The following is a 21,106-nucleotide window of genomic DNA, read 5'->3' as shown; positions in this document are numbered from 1 at the left end:
TGCACTAACTACCACACACACATGACGTAATATCCCATGTCATATTTTGTAGACACTCAAAAAATGGTGATCTCTCTACAATTACCAGCCCTAATCACCCTTCACAGCTTGTATAACAATGCAGTGATAGAGGAGGGGGGGGGGGGGCTCAGTGATCATATCATTTGTTAACACCATAGAAAGCACGTACAAATGACGGGTTAGCTAGTGCCTAATGCATGGCTTAGAGTTCAATAAAATCTGTTTAACACGCCATTTTGTGTGAGTTATGTTTATCTCTGAGGCCTGAGCGTTCATAGATGAAATCACAAGGGGAGAGGGTTTCTGGGGAGAGGGTTTCTGGGGAGAGGGTTTCTGGAGAGAGGGTTTCTGGGGAGAGGGTTTCTGGGGAGAGGGTTTCTTGGGGGAGGGTTTATGGGGAGAGGGTTTCTGGGGAGAGGGTTTCTGGGGAGAGGGTTTCTGGGGAGAGGGTTTCTGGGGAGAGGGTTTCTGAACAGTTGCAGGATGCTTGTTTGAAATAGGTTAGTTACTTAAGTTAGTGTCCTCAGTTACAGAATGAGTAAACGAGACACACAAAGATTAGTAGAGGTTTAGCATTTAGTTTGATGAGACGATTAAGCAGACATTAGTCATTTCAACTGACAAGTTGTGTTGTTAAACCCTGAGTCAAACATTTTCGCTATACGGCTACCGGTTTAGTATGTACTAAGTACTTGTTATAGCTACCAGGTTTCAGTGGGTTCCGTTTGTGAGTTAACACCGCTAAAAATGAAACTGCCGACTGGTCACTCGGTGAAAAGTCCACTCATGCTTTCTTTACAGTTACAGTGTAACAATTCGTGTTGCAATGTTGTGTAACTTACACAACATTGCAACACGAAGTGTACCACGATTTTATACGACAAATTTCAGCGATGCTAATCGGGTGACACGATACACCATGATCATCATAATGAGTAGGTGACATGGGGTAAGGGTAATACACCAGTGACATAGCCGCACACCAGACAGTTGTGAGCCAGATAATGGTACTGAGCCAGATAATGGTTCTTAGACACTATTTGGCGCCAGCTAATGAGGCTAAGTCTCCACATGTTAATGTTATATTGCAGGGTAGCCCTGTAGTAACTTTATAGTTGCTCTATACCCGCGGTTCTGACTTTATCACCTTTTGAGACTTTCTTTAATCTTACAGTGTAGATGTCGGTCGCCCAGTGCAATGTCTCGATTTCAGGGTTGAACTGCTCCAACTGGTCACTTAATCATAGGAAATAATAACCTTTTGGAGACCAAATTGTAAAGGTTTAAATTATATTCTCAAATAAACCATCCTAAACAGGCTTTACCCCGGCTTTACTTTACGTTACCGCAGGTTAACGTTGTGCAGTGCCATTTTGTCGCTGTATTACGACATATATCATCATCTCTAGTCTCTACCTACTCATTACTAATTACTGATTATGCAACATGTATTAGCACCAAGTCATCATCCTCTGCTAGCACTAGAGCACTAGTAGTTGTGACTTTCATTTTAGTAATGAGATGAGGCAATCCTACGGAGGGATGCTTGCGGAGGGTACCTACGGTAGGTACTCACCGTATCATGCATACTGTAATTGTAATAGGTAATCAATTATATACGCCTGTGTTCTGTATAAAGGCGGAAAGCACAGCCACTGTGGTATATATACAAAATATTAATTATCATAATTATGCACATAAAGATCGTTTAGCAATTGGGCACGGTGAGACCAATAATTCTATAATTGCAGCACGTGTGCGTGGGAGTGAGCAGCATGTTAAACCGAACCTGTTTTAATACCAATCGTGTCCATGTTACGATGATGCACCAGTGCACACGGCAACTAAAACATGTGCACTATACAGTAGCATGTGTAGTGGTGTGTGACCACAATCTCGCGGTTTGGTCAGCTGCTGGCCGGGTAATTAATTGTTCGTCTGGTCACGTGATAGTAAGATAGGATCAGAAATGGTAACCAGTAATGGCAACCAATGGTAACCAATGGTAACCAATGGTAACCAGTACTCTGTTCGTTTAAATGAGCTTGGTAAGTAGCGACTAGTAGCGACTAGTTGCTCGACTAGTTATTCGTGGAACGTGTCTATGATGATTGCGCTGATTTATCAATACCATAATAGCTTCTGCAATTTACATTGTCCTGCTCTACGAAACTATACATTGACTTGTATCGCTTGTAGTGTACCAGCACTCCTGATACAACAGGACAGCCGGACAGGAGAGCATTGGGTTGTTGCCATTGCTTAACAAGTTAACAGTATAGGTCGCTAATGTCAGATTTGCGGGCTATAAGTTCCGGAAGTTGTGGCCGGTAATTGTGGCACAACTATCGGAATCTAAGTTGTGGCATTATCTCACCTCTTACTTTCAGTTTTTCTGCCTTTTCTTTATAGTTTTTATACTGTCATTATATCTGCTTTGTACTGTTTTATTGATCTTAAATTTAAAACTTCACCATGATTCCTGCCCACTGAAATTCCCACTTATACTGATGTATCATATTTTAACTGATTAGGTAGTTGAGTATCATCTAACTTTATAGTTTATTTGAGATTTTTCTGAACAGCAACCTCTAAATCTGTATCACCCTAAGCCAGGCAAGTTAGTAGCAATACTATGACGTGATACACGTACCCAGCTGTGACATGTCAAAAGAGAGGATGTTAAAGAAGCTGCACTCGAAAGTTTCATTCAGCAGTGAGCCGGATAAAGAGTATACACTTCCTTCTAGAACCTCTACTGCTTCCTCCAGCTCAGAGGTCAGGATATTAGCCCCCCAATGGCACAAAATGGAGACTATTTCTATGGACATAGTATGGAAAAACCTTGGGGCAGTTCTTTATTTTATGTCATTGGCCCCCATCACCCATGCCAGTAGCAGTCTTTTTCATTGTCACCCTCAGCAATGGGGGGGGGGGGGGGGGGGGGGGGGGGGGGAAGGGAATGTTAACACTTTGCAATCTCTGTCACCAACATTGGCCAGTGTTGGTGACAGTAACTTTCATTGTTTTTATTTCTCTGTCGAGTTAAGATGTTCTCTTCCTAGAGAAGAGTTTGACTAGTTTTGTTATTAATTATGGTACTATATATATATATACCCTTTAGGACAGTCCTCCACCGAGGGAGGAAGAAAGATGGGCGACTAGTGAGAACCAGGACAAGAGAAAGAACGGAGGAGATATAGACAAGAAAAGTGAACGAGAGAGACAGAAAAGTGAACAGAAAAGGATCAGCACGACTAAATTAAAGGGGTTACAGTCCTTTTCTGCGATGCTGTCGGAGAACAACAAGAGTCAGAACAAACTGTTCAAGAAGGGTCGTAGTAAGGTAAGGTCACCACTCACCACTGTAAAAAAGTACCTTCTCACCCCTGCTTACGTTAAAATTCCAAAACCAGGTTAAATTTAGAAAAAGTTCAAGTGAACAGATTAACCTCAAGGAAATTTAACTTGAGAGAGGTTAATTTAACCTGTTTGGAAGTCCCAGAGAGCCATCAAATTCAAATTAATCAATTTGCTTCAAATTTAATTATTTTCAAAACGTTTCTAAACTGCATCAAACTTGCATGTGGCGCCTCTAGGAGGGTATTTTATAATGGATTTAGGCCCAATATCTCAAAAAATCTCCGCCTCTGGCGATTTTGCTCCTCCGCCATTATGGTCTCCGGGTGATCGTCATTTGGGTGGACACCTTGCCCTTTTGCTCCGGACACATGACAGGGGCCTTGATCATCTTGTCACAGCAAGCGGGCAGCAAGCACATGGAGAAACCCCCATAGAATTAATACTAACTTAAACTAATGTGGCAAAAACCTTTTAAAATTCAGCGACAGCCCTAGCCAGGTTAACAAATTTCAGTTTACGTTAATGTGCCAGTTGCCACTTTTTGAACTTATTTTCATCTATGGGTAGGATTTAACTGTTATTAAAAATAATTTAATTACTTCCGATAGTGGAACTTGACGTTATAATTGGTGATTTTAAATTTAGTATGATCAGTCTGATAACGGACATTAACAAGGCCAAGCAGACTGCTGAAACAAAGAGCTGCCATGCAATAATCTGGATGATGACGTGGTCATATCACGTGATCGAGACAGTTTTTCGCCAATATCTCGCTAGGGGAGCATTTTAACCCTATGTCATGGGGGGTGATTCGGAATCAGCGTCCGAAAATAGTATCTATGGAAGTTGGTCTCAACTGTCGGGGGCCCTTTTAGAAAATCTCGAAGATCGACTGTAGAGTGATTTAGCACGCTCGCAACAATCTTGGGCGATCATCTTGTCAGCTTGTTTGGGTGTGCTGGTACCATGATAATTGATATCCTGTATTAATGATTAAACAAATGAATGCTGGTGGGGGGATTTTACTTGAAGAATTTGAATAATGTAACATCTTAAAGTAAAAGGTAGCATTCTATTAAAGCTAAACAATTAAATTTGAAAAATTACTAAATTTGAAAAGAGAAAAGTCCTAGATGAAGTTAAAATTAATTAATGAAGGTCAGTATTACTATTACTAGTAACCTAACACTAGCCAGCACCGCGTCGAGATCTCGTGCACAGGTCATGTTTTTATAATTCACATTTATAACCTAAATTCCGTAATTTTTATTTCACATTTATAACCTCAATTCCGTAATTTGTAATTAGCATTTATAACTTCAATACCATTTTACCTCCCGCTTTACAATGAATTCTTTCCAGCAATTAAGTATAATTGTTTATAAGCTAGCGACCAAATAAAAGAAACGCTGCACTATTTAACTTTAAGGATTCGTTTAGTTGATTCGGAGGAAATTAAAAATGGATATAACTGTATCATTCATACATGCATATTGCATATAGTTATACTATTTGGCCGCTACAATATGCTGATTCGCTTTCCGATTAAAAAGTCAGAACTGATCTTGTGACACGACTTGTAGCGTTAGTTCTTTACTTTAGCTAATTACCAGCTACATTGAAGGGATCGGTGCTTCTGTAGCCGGATATTGTCCGGTTCGTGACCTCACATATTCACAGCTAGCACAATACCTCTGCTGGCGGGTTCTCTTGCACCCTCTACATTTTCTACAGAAACCAGCCACTAGACTATGTTGGATATTCATGATTCAGATAATTCTCAAGAAAATGTCCCCTTTTACAGAATTCTAGGACACGTTCGTTTAAATTGTTGAGTGTGCCTCTAGGTGAGACAGACCTAAGCTATTCATGATTTAGATGGTTCAGAAGAAAAGGAAGCATGACTAGACTATGTTGGATATTCATGATTCAGATAACTCTCAAGAAAATGTACCCTTTCGCAGAATTCTAGGACACGTTTGTTTAAATTGTTCAGTGTGCCTCCAATGTTAACACGGTGGGTTGTTTTAACTGTCATGAAGATGTAACTAGGTGAGCTAATAGGCGAGACCGAGCTAATATGTGAGACCGAGCTAATAGAGTAATAGGTGAGACCAGTGCGCGGTTCTACTTGTAGTCTACAAGTAGAGCCGCGCACTGGTAACGACTATTAGCTCGATTTCCAGTAGTAACGACTATTAGCTCGGTTTCCAGTGGTAACGACTATTAGCTCGGTTTCCAGTGGTAACGACTATTAGCTCGGTCTCACCTAGTTACATCTTCATGACAGTGATAATCCAACAGCTCTACTAGAGGTTACAAATTAATTTACCATGCTGGAAATCATCAGCTTATTTTGTATCATAATTGTTGCCAATACTAAGTCTAGCGTACAGTGTTTTATACAGATAGTTTCTCTCTCTATACTAATTACACAATACAGTTTACAATATCTTGTACCTAGTCCATACTTATAGCCGGTGATGGGCCACTAGGGAAGTAGGGAGCCTACTAGGGCCCTAGTGCCCTCATGCGAATCTCAATCACAATCTCTAGTCAGTCTCTAATTTTTAAACAGCTTATTGTCTACTCCACATGCTAGATGTCAGCTAGAAATTACATGTAGGGGGGACCAGGTGAGGGGTGTAAGATACTACTGAGTCATTAGTAGAGCAAATCACACTCCAGTGAGAACCTATATCAGGGGTATGTAACTTTACCAGTTGGAGTATTTAACCGTGCGTGTTGGTTGATATAACTATTAGTTACTGGGTTCCCTGAGTTATTAGTTACTAGGGATCTTTAGTCGAGTAGTTACAGTGTGTCGCGGATACCTGTCATGTAAAGCTTATAGGCTATTAAAGTATAACCGATATAATCACCGGTCAGCGTCTAGTCAGCGTCTCCCAAACCTGGCTCCAGATTTCGGAGATTTAGTTTATTTTTAAGGGCCCAGTTTTTCGGACCCGAGGTATAGTCACACATCTTCAGAAGCTGTCACGTTAAGCTTCATTTTTGGCTTCTTAAACTGAAATTTTGAGCATAAGGGCTGAAAAACTTTCGAAAATCTGAAATCATCATCACGTCCAAAATCACCTCGGATAATTAGTAAATTATGCAATAATAATATGCATAATTATGCAATAATAATATGCATACAACTAGTTTCATATCATTTCCGCATTCTATAGTCCTAAATCTTCTCGGAGAAAACAGAGAGTCTGCAGTTAATAGATATTTATTTAACGAAATAAATATTATACTAGCCTAACATCATTCTAATTTCTTTAGATAATAAACGAGAAACTGTTCTCATTTCTTAGCGATATGTTATGGCATTATGAGCTTATAGGATATTTTATAGGACATTTTATAGGATATTTAGATATTTATTTAGGATATTTAGATATTTATTGAACGTAATCAATATTATACTAGTCTAACATCATTCTAATTTCTTTAGATAATAAATGGTTCTCATTTCTTAACAATTGTTATGGCATTATGAGCTTTATTAGGATACTTAGATATTTATTGAACGTAATCAGTATTATACTAGCCTAACATCATTCTAATTTCTTTAGATAATAAACGAGAAACTGTTCTCATTTCTTAGTGATATGTTATGGCATTATGAGCTTAGGATTTGTGTGTCGGCTTTAAGCCGTTAATGTTTTATTTTGAAATATTGTTACTAACTTACTCAATAAACTTATTACCAAATCCACATTTATGCCATGCTCGACCATTCCCTCTTTTACTGCGGTTCCTTTCATGTCATCAAAAATTAAAACAAGTACATCGGACCAATAATAAAAATTGGTCCAATGTTGGCCACAGATTGGTGACAGTAACATGGCGGCCAGTTTGAAGTTTCTAATTCACTGATTTTATAAAAAGGACGGTCACCCAGCAGTATTTCGGTGTCACTGTCAAACATCAAATTCTGAGCTTTTTACAGAGGAACATGCGCGTTGAATAAATTACTTTGACTACCAAGATGAAGATATACTGAATTTAATAATATATGATAACTGTACTAATTAATTAACATGGTGAACGCGTACTTGTGACCACTCTAATCTTTACCCTCGGCAAACATTAATAAAAATATCAACCGTTTAACGGATTCGTTTAGCATCCAGCTAAACGTATATTTATTTATTTAAACATATATTTTTATTTATTTAAACATATATATATATCACAGTCTGACTCCGCTCACTAGCTCTGCTAACTAGCTGCATCTAATTACTTTATTTATATTTATACTTTAAGTATATTTATATACTTATAGTTATGACTATAAGTGCCATGAGTTCGCACACAATGTTTTGTCTCCGATTTTGATAAATTTGGGGCAGTATCTAAAAAGCCCGACCCAGTCCAAACAGGGTTCACATCATCGCACTCGATTTTTAACGGTGTCAAGCTTGTTGCCTTGTTTAGAAATTAGAAATTGTTTATGTAATTTTGACATTGTTAAGACGAATAACTACCTACCTTACGAGAGCACATCAATATTAGCAAATATCAATATTATCAGACTTCATCATTCATCAATAATTTTCACCAATAACAACAACTCCTGCATTGTGGATGTACATTGCACAACAACCTCCCAATTAAGTGAAAGTCTCCATTATATGGATTACGTCTCAGAGAAAACCGGACGAATGAACGGAATTTTAATCAGCTCGATCAGAAAAATCTTTTGATACAAAATCACAATTATTCGACCGCGACTATAGCCATAGGAATCAACTTTTCAAAAAAAATTCAAAAATTACATATATCATTATGTTCGGGTTCAAATATTTTGAAAATAAAATTTCTTTGAATCGAACAATAATAGTATTAAATGTTTTGTTTCGTATAGCTGATTACGACATCATAATAATTATATGAAAATAACTTATAGTTATACCTTGGAAATTGCAGGCCAAAGACTGGAAAATTTGCGAATTTTGGACCCATAAAGTGCACGCAGCGAACAAGCGCCGTGTAGCATTTTTTACTTTTACCGTGCTTCACGGTGGAATTATTTCATTCAGCTCAGTACAATACTTCATTTCATGCACGCAACTTTTGGTACCAAATTTATAAAAATCGGAGAGAAGAATTCTGTGCCAACTTTTTACTACATATACTAAATGCCGTATCATGACGGGTGTAGCGCTTCTGCAACATCTACATTATATTTCTACCCGACAATGAGGTGCAACAATGTACGTGATGGATACTCTCGGTACTTCGTGTACAGTCAGCATACAGTGATAGTAATCAGTAGATCTAACATCAAGTTCCTTTCATCCAACTCGTAGTCTTATAAGTCTTAATCTGCTCAGATGAGCCACATACTCACGAGGTGGCCTTCACAGTGGAGTGGGGGGCAATATTCTTGTTGAGTAGAGTCTACTCAACAGGAAAATTGGTCCCGTTTTCGTTATCAGATTGCACATTTGTCCGCGGAGCTAGCTTTGAATGTATTTTATTTTTTTACGAGAATTCTACCGTTTCTTTGAACAGTTTGCATTGCTCTGAAATGGCGTTTCGACGATTTAGTTACTCGGCAGTGAACCCTAACTTGTTCCTGGTGACCGGACTAGAGTCACGGAATTCGACCTCAAGCTTAACGGATGACGAGTTTGACAGCAACAGTTGTTTTGGAGAGCAGGATCAGGAGGTTTGTACTTTGTACAAACTTTTCTGAATAAAGCTTTGACACCTCTTCTTTCTGTAATAGTAATACTTCTATGAATAATTACCCATATGATAGTGCTTGAAGGTATCTTCAAATGAATTGTAGAATAATTATTGAAATAATTATCGAAGACCCGATTTATTGAGCATAACATTCTCTGTAGTTCCATATTACGTTCTACACTTCTCTGTAGATAGAGGATTGCCCCTGGTCGGCACCCCCCTTCCACACCGACACAGGACTGAGTAGTCCTAGATCCGGTCGGAGGGACAGAAGAACCTCCTTCAGCAACCTTTACTATGATTACAGGGTAAATATAATTATGACAATCTTTGATCCATCTGGGTGACTGTTAACTTTTAAGGTGGCAAAGTTTATAATTACTATGTACTATGAATTGACAGATATGAATTATGAATGAGTAAGAACTCGACTCATACAGGGTGGGCCAAAAGTCAGTGTACATACGTTGGCCTTAATAGCTCCGCCGTGTTTTAGATTTGAGAGCTGTTGCTTTGCAGATGGCACACTGTACTTACTGGTTCGAGGATTCCGTCGTCAAAATTTGAAAATTCGAATATTTTAGACCACGCCCATTCAATATTAAAACACCTACAGTGTTTTTTCTGAACATGCTGAACGCCTAATTTTTTTAGAGACGGTAGATTATTAAATGTTGCATAATATGATCTGAAAACATGAGGCAAAACGGATTAGAAATAACGAAGTTATGAAGCATTTTCTGTATTATTCGTTAACAAAATTGGCTGGGTGATTATGTAACACCGTGACACGACACCTTAATTGGGCACCCTTTTAACAATTTCCATAATAGCATAATGTTCAACGGGGTGGTTAACAGGGTCACCTAATCACGTGATTAGGTAAACCAATCATCTGATCACACGTAATGAATAAACTCGTTATGCTTCATATCTCGGTCATCTGAGAAGGTACAGATCTAATTTTTTCAGGACAAACGTAATTCGAATGGCCAAACACAATTCAATAAAATTTAGCTCGATCCGACTGTCCAAACTATCAAATAAATGCAAAAATGAACGTTCATTTGAAAAAAATGAACTCTAATATTTTTCGATTTGACAAATTCCTCGAACCAGTGGTAGTAGTAAGTCATACCAGAAAGAATTATTTCGCAATTGGGCACTCAGTGACTGAGCTATTAAGGCCAACGTATGTACACTGAATTTTGGCCCACCCTGTAATAATATTCAATAGGTTCCGAGGTTCATCTTAAAAATTAGTTAAATTATAGCGTCTCAACCAAAAAATTATTTTTTCCGAAAATTGCACTCTTAACCAGGAAATGCTTGATTACAAAAATGGGTATTCTCAAAATGATTTTTAACTTTGGTGTGGAAACGGTGCGCTAGAAGGTCACTGAACTGCCTATGAGGTCATTTGGGTTGGACAGGTTTGGTGTATGCCCCCTTAATTAGAGACGGATTTTGCTAACCCTAGTCGTTTATTATGTCAGGTAACCCTAATTGGGGATCTTTATCAACAATCACCTGGGGTTATAATACTTTATGTAAGTTCGGATCGCTTCTGGACAACAGTATCAAGTACGTCCTCCAATCACTCCTTGCTTAGATCTTTTTGAAGAGTCCATTCTTTCTCAGTTTCTCAGTCTCACTGGGAACCTGAACAACTGTACTTTTGGTCGTGGTTCAGTCTCACTGGGAACCTGAACAACTGTACTTTTGGTCGTGGTTCAGTCCCACTGGGAACCTGAACAACTGTACTTTTGGTCGTGGTTCAGTCTCACTGGGAACCTGACCAACTGTACTTTTGGTCGTGGTTCAGTCTCACTGGGAACCTGACCAACTGTACTTTTGGTCGTGGTTCAGTCCCACTGGGAACCTGACCACTGTACTTTTGGTCGTGGTTCAGTCTCACTGGGAACCTGAACAACTGTACTTTTGGTCGTGGTTCAGTCTCACTGGGAACCTGAACAACTGTACTTTTGGTCGTGGTTCAGTCTCACTGGGAACCTGAACAACTGTTATTTTGGTCGTGGTTCAGTCTCACTGGGAACCTGACCAACTGTACTTTTGGTCGTGGTTCAGTCCCACTGGGAACCTGAACAACTGTACTTTTGGTCGTGGTTCAGTCCCACTGGGAACCTGAACAACTGTAATTTTGGTCGTGATTCAGTCGATATCGTTTCCCTCTGTACCATTTCCTACCTCAATCCGATATATATATCTTTTCTTATCAGTGCTATCGCTTAACGTTTATGGTTAATCACTTAATGCTTTTGTTGGACATCTCATTATTATAGACCTTTGTTTGGTGATAACTAAATTAACTACACCCCCCGGCCCACGCACCACCCCACCCCCGGCCCACGCACCACGGTCTTGCTAAAAGTCACCATCTTTGCTGAGAACCAAGCCAAATCATGGAAACAGTTCTGATTGGCAACAACAACAACGCAATTCGTGAAATATATTCATAACCAACAATATAATAATATAACAACAACGTCAACAATCATTACTATCTTTTGAATGGTCGATGTTAGCTTTCACCAGTTCCAACGTTAGGGTAACATTATTGATTATATTGTAAGTACTGGTAGTATGTTATATTATAGTATTATGTAGTAACATGATACGGAACCTAGTAGTTTCAGTTCCTTGTTTAACTTGCCGTACAGCAAGGACATTCACTACTTTAGCCCGGCGAGGCTGTTATGTTGAACTCCATAATATTCATATTTACGTCGACGACTCATTGCTCATACTGAGCAAATTATTCGGTTACAAGAGCATGTGCTGCGGTCACTTTGTAACTAAGTTACTAAGTTACTTATTTAATAAGTTACTTAGTTACTAAGTTACTTGATTACTAGGTTACTAAATTATTAAGTTACTTAGTTACTAAGTTACTTAGTTACTTAGTTACTAAGTTACTTAGTTACTAAGTTACTTAGTTACTAAGTTACTTGATTACTAGGTTACTAAATTATTATGTTACTTAGTTACTTAGTTACTAAGTTACTTAGTTACTAAGTTACTTAGTTACTTAGTTACTAAGTTACTTAGTTACTAAGTTACTTAGTTACTAAGTTACTTAGTTACTAAGTTACTTAGTTACTAAGTTACTAAGTTATTTAGTTACTAAATTAATAAGTTACTAAGTTACTTAGTTTCTAAATAAATAAGTTACGAAGTTACCTAGTTACTAAGTTACTAAGTTACCTAGTTACTAAGTTTCTAAGTTACTTGATTACTAGGTTACTAAATTATTAAGTTACTTAGTTACTAAGTTACTTAGTTACTTAGTTACTTAGTTACTAAGTTACTTAGTTACTAAGTTACTTAGTTACTAAATTAATAAGTTACTAAGTTACCTAGTTACTAAGTTACGAAGTTACTTAGTGAGAACTTGCTACTCGTTACTACCCGGGCTGCCTGATTATAACCATTAGATCATTAGAGATAGCTACTCGTGGTAGAATGGCTAGTGAGACAAGTAACTTTGCTGAGACAAGACCAAGTAAAAAACCATTTTGTACCAATTTCCCCAGGTTAGTAGCACAGATAGGTGTCTCAGATTGGGTGGTGTAACGGTTAGCGGAGACTGTCTCCGGACTCGTTCTATAACCCACATCTGAACTTTTATTTGATATTTCGGAGTATTTGCTGGGCTGTAGTGGGAGTCGTGTTAATTACGATAATGAGGGCGATTATCCCAAATAAGGGGCCTAATCGCTATTTACAGCGAGCTTTACCGTGAGCTTTACCGCCAAGAACAGAATAAACATCGGACTAATGCGTAATCATATCGGCCAGATCATTTAAGATTTGAATCGAACATACATTTCTTTCTACTGTTTAATTTGGTCACAGAGCGCACATAGCGGAACCTCCCTCCTCAGGACTCCTGGTACTCCCCCCAATCTCACCCCGCCCACGTGGTAAGTTATATCTCTAACTTAACACACAGCACTACGTGACCGGAAAATTGTAGGGTACATCATTATCCGGAATATGGGAATCTCGTAATGGCGTAATTAACAGGGGTAGTTGCGGGAGTGGCCAGCTTTTTGTTTTACCCGTACAACGATATTTAGCTTTCTGGAGTTTCCATGATATGTTAGTTACTTTGAGAGTTGTGAACTTGTGGGTATTTTTCCCGAATTTACTCCATTTGTCCCCATTTACTGACAAAACTTAAAAGTCATGTAAATCAGTGTGCACTGTGCACTGCATCAAGATTTAAATAGTTTGAAGCAGCTAGGAAAGATTACAATTCCTAGGTTACTCTAATTGAATTGTACCCTGATGCTCATCTGTCTAGAATCTAGATGGACGAATTAAAGCCATTTTGACCCGGGCACTCAGTTTGGATTTAAGAGGACGAGTTCAAGTGGCCAAGGCCTGTTCCGTAGCTTTATAATGCACAGCTCTTCGCTTGGATTTGTTTAGCAGTTTATACATCGTGTAGGATTTGCGAGTTTGAAATCTGACTTTGCATTAATTGTAGAACACTTTTACTCCGTTACCTCTCATAACCAGAAAAACCTCGTCTCATAACTATACAGTCAGTCGGACCTAGATTGCCAATCAGGGTTACACTTATATGATAACCGAACCAAATAAAACCATTAAATTATGAACTTGAAGCAGTAGTAGCCAGGTTGCCGGCAGCAAAAGCATCAAACTGTCGCTTAAAAAGTCCCACAACTCCCCTCCTGATCGACACGTTTCCTTCGAAGACCGTGCCAACAACTACAAAAACCAACACCAAGGAGATAACAATCAAGGAAACTCTAATATGACCGAACAGAGTTCCGAACAGAGTGTTCCTAAAAAGCTCAGCAAAAAAGCAAACTTGATAACCAGGATGAGCTTCCTCGGAAAGAAGTCCAAGGTTTGTTAACGAGTGTTACTATGGTGTTACTGTTATAGCGACGTACATTTATTCATAAACCTACAAAAGGTTTGTTGAAAACACCACATTCCAATTTGTTGGGTCTTTTAGGGTGCTTTGAATATAAAATAGAGATTTCACTTAAGACTTTGCACCTTTTACCTAAGGAGTAAGGGGACACGACACTAACAAATGATAAAGAGAGAAACACCAATGCAGGTATTGACGAAATTGGGGTGATTATCATTAAAATCTGAAGAATGAAGATGAAAGTAAACCAGACCTGTTTTTAACAAAAAATTCAAAACTTTTCCATTCATATTTTCATCAAATTTGATCATTCATTGCAAAGAAGCCTTAAAATTGCCCTCAAATGCAAAACAAATATAACGGAAATGTTAGTACACACAACACATTGCACAGTGTACTGCAGTGCACAGTGTACAGTGTACAGTGTACAGTGTACAGTGCACAGTGTACAAGGGAGGTCACTGATTCATTCCCTTTGTAACTACTTGTTTGTTTGCTCTCCTTACAATTCAGTACTGTTCAAGTATAGGGCAATTCCACGGTAAGGTTCCACTTGGTGAAAATGAAAAATGTTAAGATAGGCACCTAATTTTGGTTAAAATATGTTCATTAGACTCTTAACCTTACAAGTCAACAAAAGTTTTTTGTTTCATATTGCGTTAACTTTTGATTTTTCTCATTCAAAGGAACACTACTCGGAAATGAAAAAAATCGTTCAAATTTTCAAAGGGCCATAGTTTGGGTATGCAGCAATATTTCTCTATGAAATTCCATACACTTAGGCATATGCATAAGAATGAGAGCTATGCAAAGTTTCAAAACCGTTACTCAAATACTTTTTCTAAAAAATTTCCACAAAGATGGTGTCACGTCCGTCACAAAATTAAGCAAAAAAGTTTTTTCAGAGCCACATAGTGCTATTTATATTCAAAAAACCACTGTAACCTATCTCTTCTGAAGGTAAGGGAGTACCGTAGAAATTATCAGGCTTGTATCTTTTAAGAAAAAAATTTTGTAAGGGGGGTCCCAACTTGTCGCGTCCGTCACATTTTTTTGAAAATGCTCCAAAAAATCTTTAAACAGACTTTAAAGGCATTTTTCTTAAAGCTGAGGCCGTCCTCAACAAAACTATGTCGTCAAATCAAAAATTGGACAGAAAATGACCGAGTTATGTATAATTTTGTATATGCCCATATATGGGCATACGGCTCACTTTTAGCCATTTTTATCCATATTTCCATTATTTTGACTAAAACAAAGACAGATAGAAGTCAAATAAGGTTGGATTGTGTTGATTATGTTGACTAGACTATCAAAGAACATCATATGCAATTCAATAATTTAATTTACTGATTTTTTGCCATTTTATTTGCTTACAACTTTTTCAGAGGTTAAAGGCACAAAAAATGGACTTAACCCTATTTTCGCATATTTTTGAAGTAAAAATTCAATATCTTCCACATTTTTAACACTAAAGTAATGAAACTTTTAGGAGATGGTCTCAACAGTATGATGCGTTGAACAGTGATGAATGTTTTACCAGAGTTATAAATTTGTTCAAGTAAAGAAATAATTGATGCCCCTAGACTGATACCCTAGCGTATGCCCAAAATGGACGATTTTGGCTGTTGCAGACCTCTTGGGGGTATTTGAGGCCTAAAAATTGGCATGAATACAGAGTAGATGTCACTGAACAAGATAAAAGTGTCAAGTGGAAGATTTGGAAAAATTGAAAAAAAAACGTGTGTCCGTCACAGTCACGTCTGTCACAATTTGAAAATGGCGCCACGCAAACAAAAATTGAGCAATCTCTAAGAAAATGGCATCTCAGAAATCCCTAAACCTTCTTCTATCATTGTAATTCCAAATTAGATACAATAGATAACTTTTTGAGATAAATTTGGGTACCATCTGAGTAGACACCCAAAAAAAGTGTCATATTTACGTCACGTCCGTCACAGGGGTGCTATCTCAGAAAGTAATAATAGTAGGGGTCTGAAATTTTCACACAACCTGTAGAAAGGTTAAATGTGGACTAATAAACAGTTGGAGCTGATAAATAAACAACATCTCGAGTACAACATTCGTTTGAACTTTAAAAAACAGCAAAATCGTGGTGTCCGTCACGGTGGAATTGCCCTATAGACCTCCTAAGAATAGCTCTACATGCTTGAAAACAGGAGGTGGGTGTTTTATGAGCCTTGTGAGTGTTGTTCATCAATATGGGACATGTTTAATGTTTATCAATATGGGACATGTTAAGGAATGTTGTTTATCAATATGGGACATGTTAAGGAATGTTGTTTATCAATATGGGACATGTAAGGGAATGTTGTTCATCAATATGGGACATGTAAGGGAATGTTGTTCATCAATATGGGACATGTAAGGGAATGTTGTTCATCAATATGAGACATGTAAGGGAATGTTGTTCATCAATATGGGACATGTAAGGGAATGTTGTTTATCAATATGGGACATGTAAGGGAATGTTGTTTATCAATATGGGACATGTTTATCAATATGGGACATGTTAAGGAATGTTGTTTATCAATATGAGACATGTAAGGGAATGTTGTTCATCAATATGTGACATGTAAGGGAATGTTGTTCATCAATATGGGACATGTAAGGGAATGTTGTTTATCAATATGGGACATGTTAGGGAATGTTGTTCACCAATATCGGACATGTTAGGGAATGTTGTTCACCAATATGGGACATGTAAGGGAATGTTGTTTATCAATATGGGACATGTAAGGGAATGTTGTTCACCAATATGGGACATGTAAGGGAATGTTGTTCACCAATATGGGACATGTAAGGGAATGTTGTTTATCAATATGGGACATGTAAGGGAATGTTGTTCACCAATATGGGACATGTAAGGGAATGTTGTTTATCAATATGGGACATGTAAGGGAATGTTGTTCACCAATATGGGACATGTTAGGGAATGTTGTTTATCAATATGGGACATGTTAGGGAATGTTGTTCACCAATATGGGACATGTAAGGGTATGTTGTTCACCAATATGGGACATGTTAGGGAATGTTGTTCACCAATATGGGACATGTTAGGGAATGTTGTTCACCGATATGGGACATGTAAGGGAATGTTGTTCACCAATATGAGACATGTTAGGGAATGTTGTTCACCAATATGGGACATGTTAGGGAATGTTGTTCACCAATATGGGACATGTTAGGGAATGTTGTTCACCAATTTGGGACATGTAAGGGAATGTTGTTCACCAATATGGGACATGTTAGGGAATGTTGTTCACCAATATGGGACATGTAAGGGAATATTGTTCACCAATATGAGACATGTTAAGGAATGTTGTTCACCAATATGGGACATGTAAGGGAATGTTGTTCACCAATATGGGACATGTTAGGGAATGTTGTTCACCAATATGGGACATGTTAGGGAATGTTGTTCATCAATATGGGACATCATTCTTATTATCCAATTGCAATCTGGTTAATGGTATCGCTAGGTATTCCTATAAGACAGAAGTGAAAGACGGTCAGGTTAATATGGTGATGAGAACACGTACCTTTGTCCTTGGTTTTGTTTATAGTTTATACCATATATGGCAGTAGATATTATAATAGTAGACTATTAAATTCCTTACATGGAGCTATGTTACGAGCCAAACAATCCAGATATCTCATTTGGTCAACAAGATTAAAGTAATCACAATCCTATCTGAGCTATGTATCACACTAGCGCTAAATGACCGTTCTATCTATCTTGGATCATTCAATAACTGTGCTGACCGCTGTGGTTGGTTGCGGTTGTGTTTAGGATTCGCTTTATTAAAAGCTACTGTTAATGTGATGTGCTTATTATTCCCCTTTTCTTTCTACCACGAAAATTGTTAATCGTAGAATCGCTGAATTTAGGAAATTACGCAAAGCAGCTGTGACAAAACGTGAGACACTTGCAAAATGAGACTGGTTGACTGTTTTGAATGAAACATGACTCGTGTTTACTGTTCACAAACAGGTGGTCACTGAGAGCTAAAAATAACAATAAAACCTTAAGCTTGACATCGAGAGGCTTATAGCTTTTCTGTGGAATAGACGGATGGTTACTGAGGACCCCAGGCTTTACCTTTAATGTTCATATGACGGAATGACAGGCTGTAGTGTTCATTAACAAATGAAGATATGACGGAATGACAGGCTGTAGTGTTCGTTAACCGATGGAGATATGACGGAATGACAGGCTGTAGTGTTCATTAACCGATGGAGATATGACGGAATGACAGGCTGTATTGCTCATTAACGAATGAAGATATGACGGAATGACAGGCTGTAGTGTTCATTAACCGATGGAGATATGACGGAATGACAGGCTGTAGTGCTCATTAACGAATGAAGATATGACGGAATGACAGGCTGTAGTGTTCATTAACCGATGGAGATATGACGGAATGACAGGCTGTAGTGTTCGTTAACCGATGGAGATATGACGGAATGACAGGCTGTAGTGTTCATTAACCGATGGAGATATGACGGAATGACAGGCTGTAGTGCTCATTAACGAATGAAGATATGACGGAATGACAGGCTGTAGTGTTCATTAACCGATGGAGATATGACGGAATGACAGGCTGTAGTGTTCGTTAACCGATGGAGAATGGAGATATGACGGAATGACAGGCTGTAGTGTTCATTAACCGATGGAGATATGACGGAATGACCGGCTGTAGTGTTCATTAACCGATGGAGATATGACGGAATGGCAGGCTGTAGTGTTCATTAACAAATGAAGATATGACGGAATGACAGGCTGTAGCGTTCATTAACGAATGAAGTTATGGCGGAATGACAGGCTGTAGTGTTCATTAACGAATGAAAATATGACGGAATGACATGCCGTGGTGTTTATTAACGAATGAAGATGTGACGGAATGACAGGCTGTAGCGTTCATTAACGAATGAAGTTAAGGCAGAATGACAGGCTGTAGCGTTCATTAACGAATGAAGATATGATTGCCGCCTAGTACACGGACGGTGGTTATATGCCTTAACTTTAAGATCTGAATTTGTAAAGGCTTGAGTGCTTTACACATTACGCGGTAAAACTAATAGCGCTGAACTTAAGTTGTAACGAATAAAATCTTATCTTCTCAAATGAGACTTGCCTCTTGTAATATACAACTACAATTCTGATTTTTATTTTGAAGGATAGAAAATGCAAAAGAAGAAGTAACTTGCAAAATGTATACTTATAGCAATGATTCCATTTTGAGAATCCAGATGGTATAAATTTTGGGTAAAAGGATACACAATAATTTCTAAGTAAGTAAGTAGATAAACATTTCGATGATCCCAGTGCGATAATATAATAACGTAATATGTGAACTATCCTGATCCTAATGGCCATGTGTAAAACTGATAATGAAAAGAGAGGGTTAATATGTGGACGACCCGGCCTGTCCCCTAATGATTAAACCATGCCACATACTATATACCTATAGTACAGACCACATCAATAAGGGTTGATGCTCGCTCTAACCAATCTGCACTTAAACGAGATGTGCAGCAGTAATGGGCACTAGACATTAGTGGGAGTGTCCACTAGTATCAATCAATTACCATATCAGACTAAAACTGCTTACAGTAGCCACAAAATACCTGACTGCGCCGACTAATCGACACGAACTGTGACACATGACACCCCGGACACCCCGGACACCACAGTCACATGACACCCCGGTCATCTTGCCCAAAGAATGGAAGTCACCAAACAATATTTAGATTGTTGGACGGGTTACAAGACTTAATGTTTTTCCGGGTACTACCTATTAGCAGGTATTAGCAGGTATTAGAGGGTTGTTATTCCTTTTCCAAACCGCGGAGTGAGCGTATATCATGCTAAGTGGTCAGTAATTCATCATCTGACTGCTTCCTCGAGATGCGGTCGTGCTCTTCTGTTTGTCTAAACGTGTTTTAGCCATTCTGCTTTGGTATGGGTTAGGGTTAGGGTTACTCTTAGTATTAATGCTTTTCATACAAAGTTATAACGAATTCTTCATGTAGTGCATCCTGGGTTTGGACAGGATATACCCGCTTAAAATATTTCCATCACGTTACATTACACAATTCTCAAACTATTTGTTATGTAGTACTAGTAGTGTTGAAAGTATTAAATTGTGTTAATTGTTATATACTTTATATAAACTTTAATTTATCCAACTTTATGGATAAGGTAGTGAGATGTTACGTAGAGGTTTGACCCGTTTGTTAGGAGTTGATCTTGTAGCTTACATTAATGCATGCAGTTAATTGTGGCCCAACAGGTCCGTATTTCAAGTTCAAAGTATTAAATCATTGTGATTTATGATTTATGTGAAACAACTTGAAATATTGAAATATTTTTCATCATCACCATCATACTGATAGTGATACTGATAGAGATGAAAAGTAAAGAACATCTGATGGCTAAAAAACGGTCTTTAGCACAGGTAAAAACTTGCAACAGGTCTACCAGTAATAACCCTAGAAAATCAATATAATTATATTATATTTTAATTGTAATTTAAATGTAGGTTTACAACCTACCAGGACGCGCGCCGAGTTGGACTCGTCGACGGTCCAATATATGGAACAGAAATTATACGAGTATCACCCGTTAATAATTTAATCTAAATTATAAATTTTATAAATTCATTTATTATCATGAACCCCGCAGTTACCCATTACTGTACTCTCAAATTTCCTGTCTTGAAGTTGGATAATATCGTAGTATATAATCGATCACACTATATATACAGTGGGTGGGCCAAAAGTCAGTACCCATACGTTGGCCTTTATAGCTCAGTCACTGAGTGCCCAATTTAAATACTTCTTTCTGGTATGACTTAGTACCACCACTGGTTCGAGGAATTTGTCAACTTGAAAAATATTCACGTTCATTTTTTTCAAATGGAGGTTCATTTTCACATTTATTTGATAGTTTGGATAGTCGGATCAAGCTAAATGTTATTGAATTGTGTTTGGCCATTCGAATTACGTTTGTCCTGAAAGAATTAGAACTGTAGCTTCTCAGATGACCGAGATATGAAGCAT

The 21,106-nt window shown here is 38.0% G+C and overlaps 1 protein-coding gene across 3 annotated transcripts in view; it reads left to right on the top strand.

Moving 5' to 3' along the window:
* The first annotated feature begins 2,637 nt into the window (after positions 1-2,637).
* The window catches only part of LOC134822777 (calbindin-like), a 31,735-nt gene continuing 13,266 nt past the window's right edge, over positions 2,638-21,106 (top strand). The window contains exons 1-2 of one of the 3 annotated variants that reach the window (XM_063834029.1): positions 2,638-2,799; positions 3,146-3,367. In XM_063834029.1, the coding sequence (XP_063690099.1) occupies positions 2,686-2,799; positions 3,146-3,367 (336 nt within the window). In that variant the 5' untranslated portion in view covers positions 2,638-2,685. Of the gene's footprint in view, positions 2,800-3,145; positions 3,368-8,831; positions 9,071-9,281; positions 9,399-20,444; positions 20,503-21,106 lie in introns of those variants that run through there. The other 2 variants (XM_063834031.1, XM_063834032.1) reach the window with 2 other exon arrangements.

This window comes from Bolinopsis microptera, chromosome 11 (genome assembly GCF_026151205.1).
Source record: "Bolinopsis microptera isolate Bmic1 chromosome 11, MBARI_Bmic_1.0, whole genome shotgun sequence".
Lineage (NCBI taxonomy): Eukaryota > Metazoa > Ctenophora > Tentaculata > Lobata > Bolinopsidae > Bolinopsis > Bolinopsis microptera.
This window is presented reverse-complemented; position numbering and strand designations above follow the sequence as displayed.